Source organism: Salvelinus alpinus, chromosome 11, assembly GCF_045679555.1.
Source record: "Salvelinus alpinus chromosome 11, SLU_Salpinus.1, whole genome shotgun sequence".
Classification (NCBI taxonomy): domain Eukaryota; kingdom Metazoa; phylum Chordata; class Actinopteri; order Salmoniformes; family Salmonidae; genus Salvelinus; species Salvelinus alpinus.
Window position 1 is genome coordinate 53,081,688 of NC_092096.1, and position 19,002 is coordinate 53,100,689.

General features: G+C 43.7%; 2 protein-coding genes across 9 annotated transcripts in view; one reads left to right on the top strand and one right to left on the bottom strand.

The window, feature by feature from the left end:
• Nucleotides 1–8,234, top strand: part of clcn3 (chloride channel 3) — a 67,711-nt gene extending 59,477 nt beyond the window's left edge. For 5 of the 8 annotated variants that reach the window (XM_071333498.1, XM_071333504.1, XM_071333500.1 and 2 more), the window contains 3 exons: nucleotides 668–884; nucleotides 2,964–3,039; nucleotides 5,626–8,234. In XM_071333498.1, coding sequence (XP_071189599.1) covers nucleotides 668–884; nucleotides 2,964–3,039; nucleotides 5,626–5,805 — 473 coding nt within the window. In that variant the 3' untranslated portion in view covers nucleotides 5,806–8,234. Of the gene's footprint in view, nucleotides 1–667; nucleotides 885–2,963; nucleotides 3,040–3,966; nucleotides 4,024–5,625 lie in introns of all 8 variants that reach the window. The other 3 variants (XM_071333503.1, XM_071333506.1, XM_071333502.1) reach the window with 2 other exon arrangements.
• A 1,017-nt stretch (nucleotides 8,235–9,251) lies between these two features.
• On the bottom strand, nucleotides 9,252–16,833 carry LOC139534390 (microfibrillar-associated protein 3-like). The gene is given in 5 exon segments (XM_071333514.1): nucleotides 9,252–11,052; nucleotides 11,249–11,544; nucleotides 15,371–15,649; nucleotides 15,652–15,786; nucleotides 16,605–16,833. Coding segments are annotated over 4 exon segments (1,242 nt in total). The 5' UTR covers nucleotides 15,692–15,786; nucleotides 16,605–16,833; the 3' UTR covers nucleotides 9,252–10,425.
• Between the last annotated feature and the right edge of the window lie 2,169 nt (nucleotides 16,834–19,002).

The following is a 19,002-nucleotide window of genomic DNA, read 5'->3' on the forward strand; positions in this document are numbered from 1 at the left end:
GTGCCAATGAAGCCAATGGAATTGTGCCAAAAGTATCTCCCTATCTGGCACTAGAGCTCTGCTACCCGACCCAAGCCCGACGGGCCCCTACATTATGCATCGGGTTAGGCTCGGGAACGGGCAGGGCTCTAACATTTTGAACCTGAGCCGTTTGCTCATGCTCTACTGCGCAGTAAAGTCATATCTGACTAAGATCATAACATGGTGTCAGAAGTGCTTCAACCTCGTCAAATGTAAGACAGGAGACATTATTTCACAAAAAATAATAATGTTCCTTGAGTTTGTCGGGAATTTAAAGTGACTCAAAGTAGCAGCTAACTGCTCTCTCATGCCTCGTCATTGAGCAGAGCAGCCCAAGCAGAGCCGTTGCTATGGATACTCCCAGAGCACATGCAGTGTCAGCAGCGGGCAGGAAGTGAGTGACAGACTGAGAGGAGCAGCTAATGGATATACTAACAGAGAACGTTATTTCTGATTTCAAGCAGGGCCGGGCCTTACATTTGGCACAAAAAATTGTTCCTGGGTAGGGTAGGACCAGAACATCGCATGGGTATGGCTCGGGTTTCATGCCCGTGCAGGGCTCTATCTGGTACCCCCCCCCGGCTTAACCAAATTAAATTTCTCTTTCTCCACCCACCCACTCTCTCTCCCTCCCAACCGTCAACAGAGAACGCACGGCGGAAGCAGGAGGGTATCCTGCTGACGTCGCGGGTCTACTTCACGCAGCACGCCCCTACGCTGCCCGCCGACAGCCCGCGGCCCCTCAAGCTGCGCTCCATCCTGGACATGAGCCCCTTCACCGTGACCGACCACACGCCCATGGAGATCGTGGTGGACATCTTCCGCAAGCTGGGCCTCCGCCAGTGTCTGGTGACACACAACGGGTGAGATGAGATGAGGGGAAGGGAAGGGAGAGGGGTAGGGGTAGGGGTAGGGTGGCATGGGAAGGGGTGATGGCTGGGGGGGATCGGAGGGTTGGGAGTTTGTCCAAGCTGAGCCTCCGACAATGTCTGGTGATGCATAAAGAGTGAAACGAGAGGGAGAGGGTGGGGTGTGTGTGGTGGTGGTGGTGGTGGGGGAGGGGTAATCGCTAGGGTGGCATGGGAAATAGGGCAGGGGAAGGGGGGAGAAGAAAAAGGGGGGAATGGAAAAGGGATGAGGGAATCACAGCTTCAAAATGGGGGGGATGTTTTTTTGGGGGGGTGAAAGACGAGGAGGGAACACTGGGGGAAAGAGTCTTCCTAAGTCCTCCTTACCTCAGCCTCCGTGTTGTCAACCTGAACTAACATCTCAACAGGCAACACCGAGTTCCCTCAACACAAACCAAACAACACACTCTCAAGGTCTGTTCCAATATACACACACTACTGGCATTGAACATCATGCATTTGAAGTGATATGCAAGTCTGGATAATAGGACGTACTAGCCATGCATCGCCTCACTGTAGGGTGATGCATGGACACTGGGAACCATGGTGTTATAACCTGTTATAACCTGTAGGCTGTAACCTGCATGGCCTCTCAGCTAAATGCTAGCTCCGCTACGCTTACTACTGAAATACCACTTAACAAATACCAGACAGGAGAGAAACACAATCACCAATATACTACTACCATTACTATAGAACAGGTATCATACAGAGAGGAAACCTATCTAAGTTTATTCAGTAGCATGACTAAGAAGCTCTAAGGAATGCAGTATGTGCATTGAGAAATAGTGAGCGTAAATCATAGATTTGAAAAATTCACATCATGCAAGCTTGAGACAGAAAATTGTTTTTATCCAGATTCCTTTGGAGGGACTCCTGTGTCATGTTTAGAAGTTGGTGGTCTTCAATTGTACTGTACAAGCTCACTCGTTGAATATGACTCTAAAGGGACACCTGGTGGTTAAAACAGGAATTACAGGACAGTGTGCATCCAATGATGTATGAACAAAAATATAAACGCAACATGTAAGGTGTTGGTCCCATGTTTCATGAACTGAAATAAAAATCCCAGAAATTTTAGTCGCACAAAAAGCTTATTTCTCTCAAATTTTGTGCACAGATTTGTTTATATCCCTGTTAGTGTGCATTTTACCTTTGCCAAGATAATACATTCACCTGACAGGTGTGGCATATCAAGAAGCTGATTAAGCAGCAAGATCATTACACAGGTGCACCCTGTGTTGGGGATAATAAAAGGCCACTTTTAAAATGTGCAGTTTTGCACAACACAATGCTACAGATGTCTCAAGTTTTGAGGGAGTGTGCAATTGGCACGCTGACTGCAGGAATGTCCACCAGAGCTGTTTCCAGAGAAGTATAGAAACCCTCGTTCTGTGCGGTATTACCCGGCAGTCATAGTCTATATGTTTAAAGATGGATGTTTAGACACAGTCAGGAGAGGGAGAGTGACTGAGATTACAGATGACAGCAGTCCTTTGTTTTTATACATTTATTTTTGTTATAATTGTATCATTTTCTATTGTTTGATGCCACCTTTGGTCTCATTGAATGTATCATTCAGTAGCTATACATTTAGGCTAAACGTAGAAACATCAGACATACTATATCCTCGGTTATTTATCTACAATACTTGATTCTGTACTACTCACAAGGTTAGAATCCATTACAAATGAACTTATTGAAATTTATTGAAACCGACACAAAGATGAATCGTATGCACGAATAACACTAGTTGGCATCCAATTGACACATACTGATATAAAATCACCATAGGTAGTAGTATATTTATTGACGTCTATTTACCTTTCTTTTTAAAGCAACACTATTAGGATTTGTTTGGTACTTTGTTATGATTTGACACTACGTTATGTCATGTTTAAGTTACGTTTATTTATGTTTCTATAAGTTATTATTTTTGTGTTTTGTATGCTTTATGCTGCTGTCTCTCTCTGTCTTTCTCTGTGTTTGCGCGACGTGGGCAGTCTCCTGAGTAACAGGTGTGTGTTTGTACAGGATTGTATTGGGCGTCATCACTAAGAAGAATATATTAGAGCATCTGGAGGAGCTCAAGGAACACACGGAGCCCCTGGTGACTAGCCCCGCCCCCTGCCCCCTCCCATTCCACTGACCTCTCCCCCTTCCCCATTTCTGCCTCTTAGGCCCCACCTACTCAGGCGCGACGCATGAAAGTGTAACTGACAGTTCCCGTTTCCAATAGCAACCCACTCGTCTTACTGTGTCATATTTTCAACTCACTCACAAATGCACTCTTTTTTTTTGTGGGGGGGGGGTGTGCATCCACTTTCTCCTCACTGGATACCATATCATTCACAAACACAAGTGCCACTGTCACTCTCTGGTCTGCCTCTTCATTCACTACTAGTCATTAACAACAGTTAGTAAGATGTATCTTTTTTTAAAGATCTACTCTAAATGAGTGGTGTTGTTATGGGTCCTTTAATGTTGGACTTTGATGGGAACTGTCATTTGAAGCTTGATTAGTTAGATCCTCGTTACGTACTATTGCTCCACCGCCATTTCCATCAACGACATCCCACTAGCTATTAGTCCCGTCATCAGTAGTAGGGGCTGCTTCATCTGCTATAAGAAGTTATTATAGAATATAGATAGAAGCATGAATATACTGATTGTATATTGATCTCGTCCCCCCCGTCCCCGTCCCTATAACTTGTGTACAGCCATGTAGCCATGCCTGTTTTTTGTGTGTGTATCACTCGGCCCATCAAAAACCTTCACACGCAAACATGACATAATTTCACTTTAAAAGCATCCCAAATGGCACCCTATATCCTGTATAATGTACTTCTAGTTCAAAAGTAGTGCACTATGAAGGGAGTAGGGTGCCATTTTGGACATAGTACAGTTTGACTTCAATTAATTACTGCTTCTTCCTGTTTTGTTTTCCTTTTTTTTTGTCTTTTTACCCCTCCCTCTCCCTCTCGCTCCCCCCCCCCAACTGGGTCACCGTCCGTCCGTCTGTCTGGCGGACCAACAGATCGACGACATCTGACCCGACAGCTCGTAGCGCCGCCGGCGTCCCCTTAACCGATTGGCGAGTAACCGGCCGCTACGTTGGAGCGGACCGTTGGTTGTTCCGGGAGGGGGGAGATTTAGCAACTAGTGTCCCTCCCGTCCTGCCGTAGGCCTAGTAGAACCCTCCTGAGAGAGTGAACTCTATGGTGGTGAAGTGATGGTGGTCGTAGCTAATACCTATAGTATAGGTAGCCAGCTAAGACAAGCAACACACATCCCACCCTGATCCTAAACAGTACCCACCCACCCCTCATTCAACCCCCTCTCACCTGAACTCAACCCCCGTGCCTCACCCGCTGCCTCCAACCTCAACCTCCCTCACTTCAGATCTGGTCCCCTCCACTCCACTTCCTACATGTGCCCCGCCTTCAACAGGCCTGTTCTGTAGATCAGGGACCGTATTCATGAAGCGTCATAGAGTAGGAGTGCTGATCTAGGATCAGCCTCCCCCCGTCCTTATAATCATATTCGTTAGGATCTTAAAGGCTAAACTGATCCTAGATCAGCACTCCTACTCTGAGACGCTTTGAAAGACAGCCTCACCTCCTCTCACCACTCTCTCAGCTCAACGTCTGTGTCTCGCTCTCCAGTGTCTGCAGATGTGTTTCTCACGAAATCTCAGTTCAAGAGCACAAGTGTCTCCCTTAAAACAAAAAAAATGCAATTCTAGGAATCAGGATGTCCTAATGGACATCTAATTACTATCCGGTTGCACAATTGTTGCAAACGGTAATTGACCCTCTGTGTTTTACATTACATTTCAACCAATTGTGACCTGGCTCTCAAAGTAGTAACCTTTTTAAGGGAGCCGGTAGCAATGAGCCTGAAGACGCTTGACTGGGTGTTCCAGAATGTTTATCTCTGAGGACTGTGAAGGTTTGGTTGGTAAGGCAAGGTATTCAGTCTTGCTCTTCCTAGTGTGTTCAGTTCATTTCCTCCTCCAGGCTTCTAACGAGAATCACTCACTCACCATTCTCCCTTGGTTACTCACCTCCTCCTCTCCACCTCGTATCCTTCCTTGGCACTAGTGGGACTCGTGTTTTTGTTGGCATGGCTGCAGTGACACTGACAGTCACGGTTGGCTGAGTGGTTACTGTATTCCCTGTATCACCTTGGGCTAAAATGCAGATACAGTTTGGAAGAAATGGAGCATTGGTTCTCTAGACTGTGTAATTCATCAGTATTATATAGTCATTTTTATTTTTGATATAAATCAACTTATCATTAAGTGTCAGGCCCCAAAATAATATAAATCTTATCATTAATTACCAAGCCCCAAACGAATTGCCATAATTTTGTCAGTTAACAGAGCCCATTATTTTGGTTAGATAACATTATCTAACCAAATAAATAATATTATCATTCTCTCGATTGATTCCACCTTTGTATCCACGGCCAAAACCACCACCACCGACCGTCCAACCAACCGCACTAGCCAACAAAAACACGATACAATTCTCTCCCACGCCAACCAGACTGTGCTCCCTGCCAGCTCATCACTGACTAACTCTTTTTTCTCTCTCTATCCCTCTCAATCTTTGTCTCACTCCCCCCTATCTCTCTCACTCGTTCTGTCTCTCTTACACACACTCTCTCATTCACTCTCTCTCTCCCCCTGCAGGCGTCTCCTTGGTATTATCACAAAAAAAGATATCCTTCGTCATATGGCCCAGATGGCCAACCAAGACCCCGACAACATAATGTTCAACTAGTCACCGCCTTCCCGGGTCGTCAAGCTGACGAGGAGGAAAGCGAGGAGGAGGTGGTAAACCTACTGGACGGCCGCGGCTCCACCCTATGACGCACAGCCCACCCCCTCTGGGACACACCACCCCAAATCCACCTCAATACTAAACCAGACTGACTGAACCCAATAGAGCCCTCTAGAGGCCACAGGAAGGATGAGAGAAACAGACTCTAAAAGGACTTTAAAAATGGCTGCTGTGAGGGACGTTTTGGTCCCTAGGTAGCAGCTACTATAGGCTGGGGTATATATACACAAGGAATGCAATTTTAACACGCACCTCCATTTACATACAGAAACATACATACATGAGATCAGACTCACTCATACACAGATGCCACACAAGCATGCCACTAGCCGAATTGCACCTCCTTCAAACACACACTCTTCATGCTCCTTCGTCCTTGTCCTGTTTCTATTGGCTCACGCTGGCGTACATTGCTGTGAGCCTGAAGCCTGGCTACCGAGGCAAGAGGTCAGAATGATCCGCTAGGATGCGAGGAGGGACCTTCAGACACCTCGACTGCTGATTGGCTGTCAGCCCTGCCAGGCTCCACCCCCACTGTGTCCCTCCCACCCCCCGTCCGTCCTCGAAAGCATTGTTTACCTGTGAACTCTCTTTGAGCGAGAGAATGCATGTGTGCGTTTCACCTCCACGTTCCAATCAGGTTGTCATAGTAACCTGAAACAACACTCTCCCACCCTCCCCCCTAAAGGCATCCGCCTGATATTAGACTGGGCGTTGCTCCAAGGTGTATGTGTGGGTGAGAGAGCGAGCGAGAGTGTGTGTGTGTGTGTGTGTGTGAGAGAGGAAGGAAGATCAAGGGTACAAGCAGGATGTACTGGAGTAGTTAGTTAATGTCTGAGTGTTGTAGTTCAAGAACAAAATGTCTCTTTCTGATGTATGTGAAAACATTCTGTACAGAAGAGTCCGTTACTCATCGGTTACATACCCCCTGTTGAAGTAAAGGGTGAATAACTCTGTGTGTGTGTGTGCGCGCATGTGCGTACCTTTTTGATCTGAGCCAGGTAGGCAATATGCCATAGAGGTGTGTGCGCATAAGTATCAGATGAGAAAAGACTTGTCCGTTTCTCCGACATTGAAGGTGGGCATATCAAAAAAAAAATAGGAACATTAACTCAAGGTTGCGTTCTGTTACTGGAGAAAAAAAATGTATCCTTTTTTCTTTTCAAACTATTACTAATGCAACTACTTTTAGAGTATTGATATATACATAATCAAGTAACTTTTTACAGCTTGTAATGACACAAAGTCAAGACTGGAAAACCACTTTTTTTTTTAAGTGAACAAAATAAATGGATGATTATGAGGATGTTGATGGTAATACTGCACAGTAACCATGTCTTAGATATTTTACTTTGCTTAATTAAGCTGCCTCATGGTGTGAGAAATGTGTCTTGTATTTTCCACTGGAGCTTAATCTTTTCTTGCATATCTCCTCCTCTGCCTAGTTGTCAGGTTCAACATGAAATCTTCTTCGCATTTGTAGATTTGAAAGGACTGAAATAGGAGGTACATTTCATACAACACTCAAATGACCATACCATGTTTTTTGGAGGTGTGCCAGTAACTCCTTTAAACTTCAATAAAGTCTCTTGTATATTTTACTTGGGGATATGTAGAAGCGCACAGTACACAGAAGGAAAAAGTTTTGAACCCTCCATGTGTAAACCTAGACTCATGGAAAAAATAATATAGGATCGTATATCTGATTCACCCTTTTAATGTGTGGTTCACCACAGGAAGCAGCGACCTCAATGCGCGCGCCAGTCAAAGGAGTCCTCTCTCTCTGGCTTTGTTTCAATGACAAGATGCATAGAGTAGCACCTTAGCGAAGGCTATGGCTGTGTCCCAAATGGCACCCTTTTCTCTATATAGTGCAATATATAGGGAAAAGGGTGCCATTTGAGGCACACTTTAAAGCGTGTGTAGGCAAGTGGTGACTACATGTTTCTCTCTATTACATTGATAGTTTTAGGTCATATTCATTAGGCACCAAACATAATAAAACAAACAGGGAGGGACTTGGTCCAATAAGAAACTGATATTTTCCGTTGCCAAATGTTTTTAAAACGTTTTCCATTGCGTGCCCTAATGCAGGGTTTCCCAAACTCGGTCCTGGGTGCACATTTAGTTTTTTGCCCTAGCACTACACAGCTGTTTCAAATAACCAACTCATCAAGCAAGGGCAAAAACAAAATGTGCACCCAGGGTGGGCCTCCGGACCGAGTTTGGGAAACCCTGCCCTAATGGATTCAACCCTGCTGTTGGTTGACTAGCGCATCGTCCTTGTTAACCCATGTGGTGTCACCAAACACTTATTTTCATAACTTCATACTGATCAATGTTTTTCCTTTTATTTATGGTAGTTAGTTGTACATTAATTGTATGATGGTTTGATTGTACATTTAAAACAATATGTAAAAGTTAATTGTTTTAAATTAAAATTAGAAAATTGCAAAAACGTGTCAGTGGGTTCTTAATTATATTTTAGACATTAACAGGATTCTAATATTATTGAGGTAAAAGGATGAACAAGCCAACTATTTTTATGGTATTCTGCTATACAGCACAACTCATGTGTGAAGCTTTTCTCAGTGAACAAGATGAATTTGGTGGTACAGTACACAACTCCACCTATGCAAAGCACAATAACGCTGATAGAATCTTCAGATCAGAAGCTGCTCTGTAGCCACAGAGGAGGACTGGTGTAAAGGAAAGGCGTGACCGTGTAGAGAAGCGGGAGGGGGAACACTAGTGTAGAGGAATGAGAGGAGGAACACTGGGTCAAAGAACAGAGGGGAAAGAAATGCTGTGCCACCCAGACTTCCAAAACAAACCAGTCTTTGTGAAAGCCTCTTTTCCTGTTAAGAGTTGTGAGCGGTATAAAGACAGCTTCTAACGCCAGTCAGTTTGCACTCAGTCTGCTTTCAGTGCTCACAGAATCTCGCACAAAATCAGTTTTTCTTCTCTCATACCGAAGTCTTCTGATACAGTACAGGGATCTGCCAGTCGCTGGCCTAGGCCTGGCTTCCCATTCACATGCAGCCCTGCATGCCTTTGTACCTGTTAGGCTCCTTATAAATCCACTAGGCTATTTCTATGGGAGAGCTGTGTGCAGACTTCTTAGAAGCTGGCTTCTAGTGTGTGTGTACACAATCGCCGCCTGTATGCGTCACATTACGCATGCTTAGGTTAATGCTTTGCTTCCCCTGAACGCTCCTTCCTGCGAAGACAAGAGTGAGCTTAAAACAAATGTTCACTTGCGCGCTACCCATCTATAATGACCATTGTAACTATGGTTACAAAAACAAGATGGCTGCCTTTTGTTCTCATGTACATTGGGAGTGAGTGAGGCTGATTGGAGGAACGCATCAGGTGATGAGGTGTCATGGTCCTTTCAGAGAGGGAGAGAGACCTACAGTAGGATGCCACAAAGCTTTGTTAATGCACGATTAAAACAAACTGGAGGAAACCATGGTAACACAGCAGATAGATTTTATTTTCACTACAAAAAAAACATCAAGAGCATAATTTTAAAGCAGAGCAACATCGAACCCCCCCCCCCCCTCCCCCGACTATTAAGCAGAAGGAAAGCATTTTTAGTCCGGTTAAAGACTAATCCAAATACATCGCTCTCATTTCACGTGTAGCCTCTTATTAAAGCATGTACGGAAGAGGGTTGGGGTTTGAGACCCATTCAAAAAAGAAAAAATGGGAGGGGGGAAATATTGCATACTAGGAAACATAATGGGGACCATAAAGGCAAAATGGTCAAATGTCTAGCATCTAGGAAGTTGTGCGTGATCCAAACACCACGGTGGGTCATGATAACAATAATTATAACTAAATGTCTAATACAATTTTTCAGAAAATGTTTCAATGAACCACTTACTAGAAAGGCTATAGTGGTCATGTGATTATTAAAAGGATCGCAGACCAGAAGGCCTGAAACAACTAGTCTTCAATCATCCACTGAAATGTTAGTCATGATCCAATTATTGTCATTAATATACGAGTTTAATGCATTTGAACTTACATGATTCGTAAATTGCAGGTCCAGGTTGGTTGTAACAGTGGCAGGATAATGTGCAATATTTTGAAGTAAAAAAAAAAGCCTTTGTGGTCTGCTTAGTAAACAGTGATTGCACGACGTCAGCTTGGAGCTAATTTATGAATTGATCATGAAACAGAATACTGCAACAAAATTAAAGCATAATCGTCAAGTCGCTTTCCTGAAAATCGATTTTCGAGAATGCTTGAATCGAATAACAAACCGCTCTTTTTTTCCTCTGCTCACTAATACGAAACAAATAAAATGGCCCTATACATTGCTTTATACTTACATATATCAAATATTGATTATCCTCTCCTCTCCCACAATACATTCAACATGTAGATCCATAAGCATGAGGGATGATACGCAATGTCTTATCAAGTTAATTTATTGTAATCCAGACTAGGTTATTATAATATAATCCAGAGACAGACCTACATACGTAGCTAGGTTCGAGTTTTAAGCTAGTTCTGTTGAAAAGTGAAATAAAATGACCTTTTCTTGACATATTCTATGTTTTTGAGGGTGGGGTTGGGAAATGCATAGGACAGGATCATTCATCCCTCCTCGGGAGCGTTTGTTGTTTTTTCTCTCCTATTTACACATGGCTTTCATAGATCACCTGACCAGGCTGTAGCTTAGTAGTAACCTCTGGCTCCACCTCCAACCCCACCTCCTCCACTGGCTCCTGCTCGGAACCCTGCTCCTCTTGCTGCTGCTCCTCCTCCTCCAGGTGAAGGGGAGCCAACGGCGGAGGAGACATGGGAGTGGGCGTGGCCTCAGCCAGAGCCGGGGCCTCCATGGGCAGCGGGGGGTGAATGGACACCTGGATGGCGATGTGCTGAGGCTGCTCGTGCAATGACGCGTCGTCGGAATCCGCTGCGGGGGATCCGGAACGCTCCCTCTCCCGGAGGACGGTGAAGACGTCGCCGGGCCCCACCCCGACCAGGGCCGCCCGGCATCCCGATGCCCCATCCAGGTGGTGCCCCTCTGGGGCCTGTCGGAGGAACGTGTGCCTCATCTCCTCAACCCCCACCACCTCCAGGATATCCTCCATGAAAGTGCGGCAGTTCATGATGAGGGGGGGCAGTGGGATGCTGCGGGCCAGCTCCTCGATGTAACGGGCAAACTCCATGGTTTTGAACTGGGTCACCTTGGCCAGCTCCAGGGTCTTGGCTGACGTGATGATGGGGATGCGCTTGGCGATCTCAAACGCCTTCTGGAGCTTTAGAGTAGAAGAGAATATAGAATATAACTTTATTGGACATTTAAATATAGGATGGAAAATGTTTCACCATACAAGAATTATTAAAAACATCACACACCCCAGTTACAAATACACACCCCAGTTACAAATACACACCCCAAAGGCACTATATCGACGTAAGGTCCTCACAAGTATAGTAAGACACGACACAAACCTTCTCGGCGCCTTCTGTGCGGAAGAAGTCGTTAATGGCCTTCTCGGTCTTCTTCAGGTGGCTGCTCATCATGCAGAGGCGCGTGATGTTGAGGATCATGATGATGGTAAAGGTGACGAGGCACACGACCACGTAGTAGGCCCCCAGGTCCCCGTTGTGCAGGACCACCCGCATTGTCACCGTGCAGTTGGCGCTGCCGTGCACGTTGGACGCCATGCACGTGTACTTGCCCCGGTCGGCGAACCTGATGTCGGTGATGTTGAGGATGCCATCGTCTGTCAGCAGCCACTTGCCACCTGAGAACGAGAGAGAGCGCGTCGCTGAAACCAACTGCGTGTTTTTCCATATCATGCCAGCCTCATATTTCATACTCGGGGCCAGTAGTCCAGTCAGGTAGTAGATGGACAACTCCTGGCCCGAGTCATCGTAATAATCTACAGGTCATGAACAATGGTAAAGGATAGGCATAACCAGAAAATATTATGGAACATTGCTAAAAAAAAAAAACATGTTGCACCATAGAAACGGGGGCCATTTCCCTTTTAAGAACTGTTTGTGGTTCCTTCACATGCATTTCCAGGTTGCAGAGACAGCAGTAGCCAGGCTAAGGTATCTGCTACAGTTTGTCATGACAGTCACGGGTAAGAGCTTTTTATAGCTAGAAGCCCAGGCCAGCCTTTCTGCGAAGGCTTGCATTTTACACTGCATATATAGAGACTGGATTGGTAATTCCCATTTATGTCAACCTTTCCCACCCCCCATTCTGACCATTCTATTTCTATTATTCTACTGTAGGCCTAGTTCTGATCATTCTATTTCTATTCTTCCACTGTAGGCCTAGTTCTGATCATTATATTCTTCCACTGTAGGCCTAGTTCTGATCATTCTATTTCTATTATTCTACTGTAGGCCTAGTTCTGATCATTCTATTTCTATTCTTCCACTGTAGGTCTAGTTCTGTTCATTCTATTTCTATTCTTCCACTGTAGGCCTAGTTCTGATCATTCTATTTCTATTCTTCTACTGTAGGCCTAGTTCTGGGGCCAGAAACCACTTCATAGCTCCCTCACCTTATCTCTGGAATCAGGCTAGACATTGGCGGATTTAGGTATGGGCAACATGGGGTGCCCGCACAATTTTTTGTTGTAATGGTGACCCTTGCGCGATCGGTTTTCTATCGCTCATTTGCACGTCACATCAATGATATCATGTCACCTTGTGGGTCAGTTAACCTTGTCGGAGTGGGCGCCCTGATTCTAGTTTGTGAGCTAGGCAGGCTACTGCCTGGGAAGGTCTTCCACTCAGAAGTAGGAGATGGGGGGTGGGGGGTAGGTTGACCTGAGGTCTCCCCACTGGAAGCCTGAGGTAGGGGGAGCGGGGACCTCTAACTTTGTACAGTACTAATGCAATTAGTAAAATCAGTCACACTACAAAATGCTACCAAATAAACCACAATTCATTCATAATACTGTGGATATATAGTTTCACAGACATATTGTTGCATTTTTTTCCTGGTTTGTGCAAAATCGTTAAGAATAATATAAAACCAGTCTGCACACCACCAAGGTGAATTGGTTTAGTCTTGACTCTTGGTTGACAGTGTTGGGGGATGGGTAATGTATTGACGCTCCAGTGCCAAATCAACACAAATGGATAAGAAAAGGTCTAAGCCATCAGGTGCCCAGTTGAGGAAAGAAAAGGAGAAACACGCAAAAGATAAAGGTATGCAGCTATGTCATCTCTTTACGAGTATAATATTAAGCATGTAATGAAATAGGCTAGTATAACACTTGTTTGTTAGCCTGTTGCTTGCTATGCTATTACACCTAGCGCGACAATATTCCGTTTTCTATCCAACTAGCTTACATAACATTGGATATAATGTCAGTTTCATCATGATAATGTGTGTAGTCTGCAGCAAAACGACTACAACCTAACTAGCACATTATTGATTTGGTTAACTTTCATTGAGGTGACATCATAAAGGTTCTGTGATGGTACTGACTAGGTTCTGAGCTCAGTAAGGGGAATTTCCAATGCTGTCGGCTAACTTAAAAGACATGTATATTATGCTGATATTTTGTATCTTTTATGATATATTTAGTCTTTTGGGGTGTCTTATGCTTAGAATTAGCCATGGCGATGGTATGGTTCATCTGGTTCCGATTCTGAAAGTTTGATAAATTGTGCATAATGACAAGCCATACAAGCTACTAATGGACTAACTGCATGCATTGTTGTTTTTGGCACAGAGCTCAATTCATTCAATATTTAAAGCAATCTAGGCCTATAAAATACTTGCGCAATCAATTAACTGTAACAAACGGCAATTCATTCATCCATTGTGGTTTTCATTTTGAGTCATAATATGATTCCTATTGAATCAATATTATTTCTTCCTGCAGGACTGTCCTCGAGGCTGCAATCCAGGAACCAGCTATTTTGCACTTGAAATAAAACATTTATCCTGGAACCCCCTGCAGTGGACCAGTGTTTATGACCTGACCTTGCTCCAATTACTGATATTATTTTCTTGACGAGTTAGAGCTGAAAGAAGAGGCGGGCAGAGAGGTGCCACTCACTTGTTTATTCCGTGCCTGAGTCCCAAATGGCAGTGCACTACATTTGATCAGGGCCCAAAGGGGCTCCGGTCGAAAGTAGTGGGTGCTGATCAAAAGTAGTGCACTAAATAGGGAGCCATTCGGGACACAACCCATTTGTTCAATATTTAAATAGAGGGTGGGGCTGAGGGACAATGGAATCCGTCTGGAAAAATAGCACATGATGCTTGTTGGTTAACAACAGAGAGACAAACAAGTCATGTAAATGTGGAACCACAAGCAAGTAGCCAGCCAAACATTAAATCAAGTTACAACATCGGTTGACTATTGAAATTGGTTCTTCTTTGTCTACTACTACATTGATGTGTGAACTTCTCACTAAAGTAATCTTTGTATATCCAATGTATTAAGAAGCTCTGTTATATCGAGGCAAAATAAATGTCATCCAGGCTATATTTCACCATGGGTCTACATTGGCCACTCTTCTCCTATCATCGCATGAAGTGTCATCTACCATTACAACAACTACGTAGGCATGTTATTAGACTGTGGCTGGATGGATGATTTCATGTCTCTCCATATTCTGAAAGCTCATCCTGAGTGGGTTGCTGACACACACACAGAGAGACAGAAACCGATTCTAGAGCCTGAATAGTGTTGGGCTTGAGACGGAGAATGAATAGTGCAGTGCACACACACTTAATCCATCAATCCTCCAGCCGGTCTGTTGTGTCTCTAGAAAACCTGAATGGGTACAGGAAATGTATTCAGACACCGGACATACATTTCAATGAGAAGGACTTCTACATTTATACCCCCGCGTAAAGTGTTCCCAGGCTCACTTCGACGCGTGTGTGGAATCAAAAGCTAACAAACAGCGGCAAAAGCCGTAAAAGCAAAGGAAAGTCATGTTCAACGGGGAAGAAGCGACTCCTATTCACGGGTTGCACGCTGCGTCACAATATTGTTTCGAACAAAGTATCACGTATCTACAGACAGCCGACGTAGTGGCCGTGACCACCAATCTGCATCCATATAGGCTACAGTAGATAGACTACAACTGAATGAGAGAACCACGACAACAGCATCCTATTAAAAGCCACTACCATGTAATGTATCAAGTATCTACAGTTAAGCTGTGACTTTTGAACTCCAATGTTTTGGAAAAAGAGCCAACTGGCCAGCATGTTTGATTTGTTGTCATACCATAATCATGACGTCGATGAATGATTGTTATCTCCCCCCCATCTGTAGGGTTGGCATTGCATCGTCACTACAATAATCCCCGTCATTGTCATAATAGTCTGTCATAATGTCACTAGTAAATGTTACCCCTCTCTCTCACACACACACACACACACACACACACACACACACACACACACACACACACACACACACACACACACACACACACACACACACACACACAGTTGAACTTAAAATAGCCTTTAGCCTGACAGTTCAAGTTGGTTTGAGAAAAATGTCTGTAGAACAGCTGCTGATTGTGAGGCCAGAGCAACATCAGGGCTTTCTTAATAATTCTACAAACTTGACTTACTTGTCTCAGTGTCTAGCAGGTCTCCATGCGAGTTGAACCACTGTACATTCGGGTCAGGGTCTCCAGTGACGTTGCAATCAATCAGCGCGCAGTTGCCCTCACGGGCGATAATCTGGTTTACTTTCGAGAACACGAGGGGGACAAATCCACCATCTGCCACCGTACCGTTTTCCGTGCTGTTTCCATCTGAAACCGCCGATAAGGCCGCAGGGGCGTGGAGGCTAATAACAGCCAGTAGAAAGAAGCTTAAAGCGTAGCTACTTGCCCGATGCATTTTTTCTTCTTCCTGACGGTCGCCTTCACCAGATAAGAGTTTGTCATGCCACTCGCATCTTTATGCTCAATATCCTGGCAATCTCCTGATAGTGGTAATGAAAGGCAATTTGGTATTCTGCTCTGAATCTCGAACCATTCCACTGAAAAGAAAAGACAAAGCAACCATGAACATTGTGAACAGTCCGTTTGTTTAAACATCATTTTGGTTCAGCAGAGAGATCACCTATTAAGACCAGGGCCCTCAGTCAGAATGTGTTTGACATTTCTGGTTTATTATTAACCCCCTCGACCAAATAGTCTATGACTGTGACAACAACAAAATACACACAAAAACAGGGTTTGACTGCCAAGCTAACAATGTAACATTGACATTGTTGTTGCAGCAGACTAGACTACTGCTGCTGGAACAGTGTATTTTGTTACAACATAGCTAGAGCTGCAATGTAACTTAACAGACATGACATGCCTATAATACATTCGGTCTATTTTTATTAGGCCTAGCTACATTAGTAGTATTGTTGTCTAAAATCAGTTACAAGTTTGATAATAATATTACTTAGTATACATCAATAGAAGTACTGATAAGCACCACTGCTGGTTAGTTGACAATTTGCATGCAACATATTAGCTAACCTAGTTAGCTAACTAGTCTAGCTAATTGGGATGTTTTTGCACACTAGAAGCTAACGTAACTGGAGGCAAAATCGCGGGCGTTTGCTATAAAACTAACGCTAACGGGTTGTAACTAACTAGCTTATTTGATATAAATTTATAGACGGCACTATATAAACGGTGAAGTAGCTCACATGACATAGTTAGCTCAATGTAAGGTTGGCTAACAGAAAAAAACAAAGATTAGTCCGCCAACGTAAGCAATCATAGCTCGCTAGCTAGTTTACTGGCAATAACCTTATCTTGCCGAATAACGTTTTCCAATAACATCTGATATCATACTTACAATTTAATTTAGCTTACAGGCGTTTCATCGTAAAGAAGGAGAGATCACCGTCTGTCTTTCGGCCTTTGCTGCATTCCGCTATTTCTTCGACGTCCTCATCGCTCTTCGGTTCTCTCTTGCTCAGCTGGCAGCGTGACACAACATTCGGGTCGCTGCAGCATTCGGCTTCCCTAGAATCCCTACCCGAGTCAAATTACCAGCAGGCAGCAAGAAAAACTAGGTCAGTCATTGGCCACGCACCAACTTTATGTAATCGTATTAAAATGTATCCACATGCGCAAAGAAACATGATTGAATTAACTAGAATAGTACCGTATAGTATCCTACCCGAATGGTAATCATGACTGTCATCAGTGGAATTAGACGTAGATAGAAAAGTAGGATATATTTCACCCCCCCCCAAAACAAATATTTGCAATTAATGAAAACATCACTTATTGTTCCAAAAATTAAAACACAGAGCAACTGAAACATTTACTATTTTACATGAATGAAGTCCATTCATGCACTGGACTGTATAGACTACTTTTAGGACTTTCTGCTTTGTCTGCCCTTTCTATTGAGTCTTAGACTACAGTTCTTCAAGCACTTAACAGAGGCCAGTGTCTCACTCTGTCTCAGATCCAGGCAGTTTGCCATCATCAACCACTGCATTGTTCGATCTGACAGACAGAACTACAGCACTTAAGACTCATGAAGAGCCCCAAATGCCAGGGCACTAAATTTTGTGGTTCTATTGAATCCTTTGACTTCACTTTGTATATAAAAATGACCGATGAGATGAGTTATAATCAGAAAATAACTAGTTTACAAACATTAAATCAAGACAATTAGTAACTACTGTATGCATTGCAGACACTCGCTCTCCACACTCTCTCCCCTCCACACTCTCTCCCCACACAAACAAACAGACAGACAAACAGCCATACTGTTGTGGTCAAAAGAGTGCATAAAGTTCAGAAAAAAGAAAAAAAACTGTTTCGCTTAACCCAAATTTGTCAATTTTGCCTTCCGGAGGGGATTACTGAACGACCTTGTCACTGCTTTAAAAGCACAAATCAAACTCTGAAATGGACACAGGCTATTAAAAGACTCAATCCATTGATCCATTAATCAATAATACTAGCTATCTCACATTGGCAAGTGTTGATATTGAGGAAAGTGTGTCCTTGACCCAATAGATATCCAGAACACAACACAGCAGAGTTTCAAGGAACTGAAAGTTCAGTTCAAAGCAGGAATGAGACAGGGGGTTTAAAACTGTACACAAACACTCCTCCTAAGCACCATACACAGTGGCCTTGTGTGTCTGGCCTCCACAGCTCGTAAAGCCGCTACATACTGGAGCAGTGAAACGTTCTAAATCACGTGGAAGTCACATTTTTAAAGGAATCCCAACAAACAACAGTCCTAACCGTTGTAACGCCCTGGTGGTAGAAAATGGTAACACACACACACATTGTAAGAAAATATTTTCTTTTACTTTCCCTCACCAAAATCATGACAATATAAGTGCATGGATCGATCAACTGTTACATTTTCTCTAATCTTTACAAATGTATACTGAACAAAAATATAAACGCAACATGTAAAGTGTTGGTACCATGTTTCATGAGCTGAAATAAAAGATCCCAGAAATTTTCCATTCGCACAAAAAGCTTATTTTTGTAAAATGTTGCGCACAAATGTGTTTATATCCCCATTAGTGAGCATTTCTCCTTTACCAAGATAGACCATCTACCTGACAGGTGTTGCATATCAAGAAGCTGATTAAACAGCATGATGTATGGCGTTTTGTGGGTGAGCAGTTTGCTGATGTCAACGTTGTGAACAGAGTGCCCCATGGTGGCGGTGGGGTTAGGGTATGGGCAGGCATAAGCTACGGACAATGAACACATTTGGCAATTTGAATGCACAGATATACCGTAACAAGATCTTGAGGCCCATTGTCATGCCATTCATCCGCCGCCATCACCTCATGTTTCATGATAATGCACGGCCCCATGTCGCAAGGATCTGTACACAATTCCTAGAAGCTGAAAATGTCCCAGTTCTTCCATGGTCTGCATACTAACCAGCCCACCCATTGAGCATATTTGGGATGCTCTGGATCGATATTTACGACAGCGTGTTTCAGTTCCCGCCAGTATCCAGAAACTTTGCACAGCCATTGAAGAGGATTGGGACAATTCCCAGTCATGTGAAATCCATAGATTAGGGCCTAATGAATTTATTTAAATTGACTGATTTCCTTATATGAATTGTAACTCAGTAAAATCTTTGAATTTGTTGCATGTTGCATTTATATTTTTGTTCAGCGTACATACTGTCTAACATTTTAGTTAACTATGAACGTTTTGGTCTTCAGAAATGCTCGGCTCAAGTAATGCTGATTTAG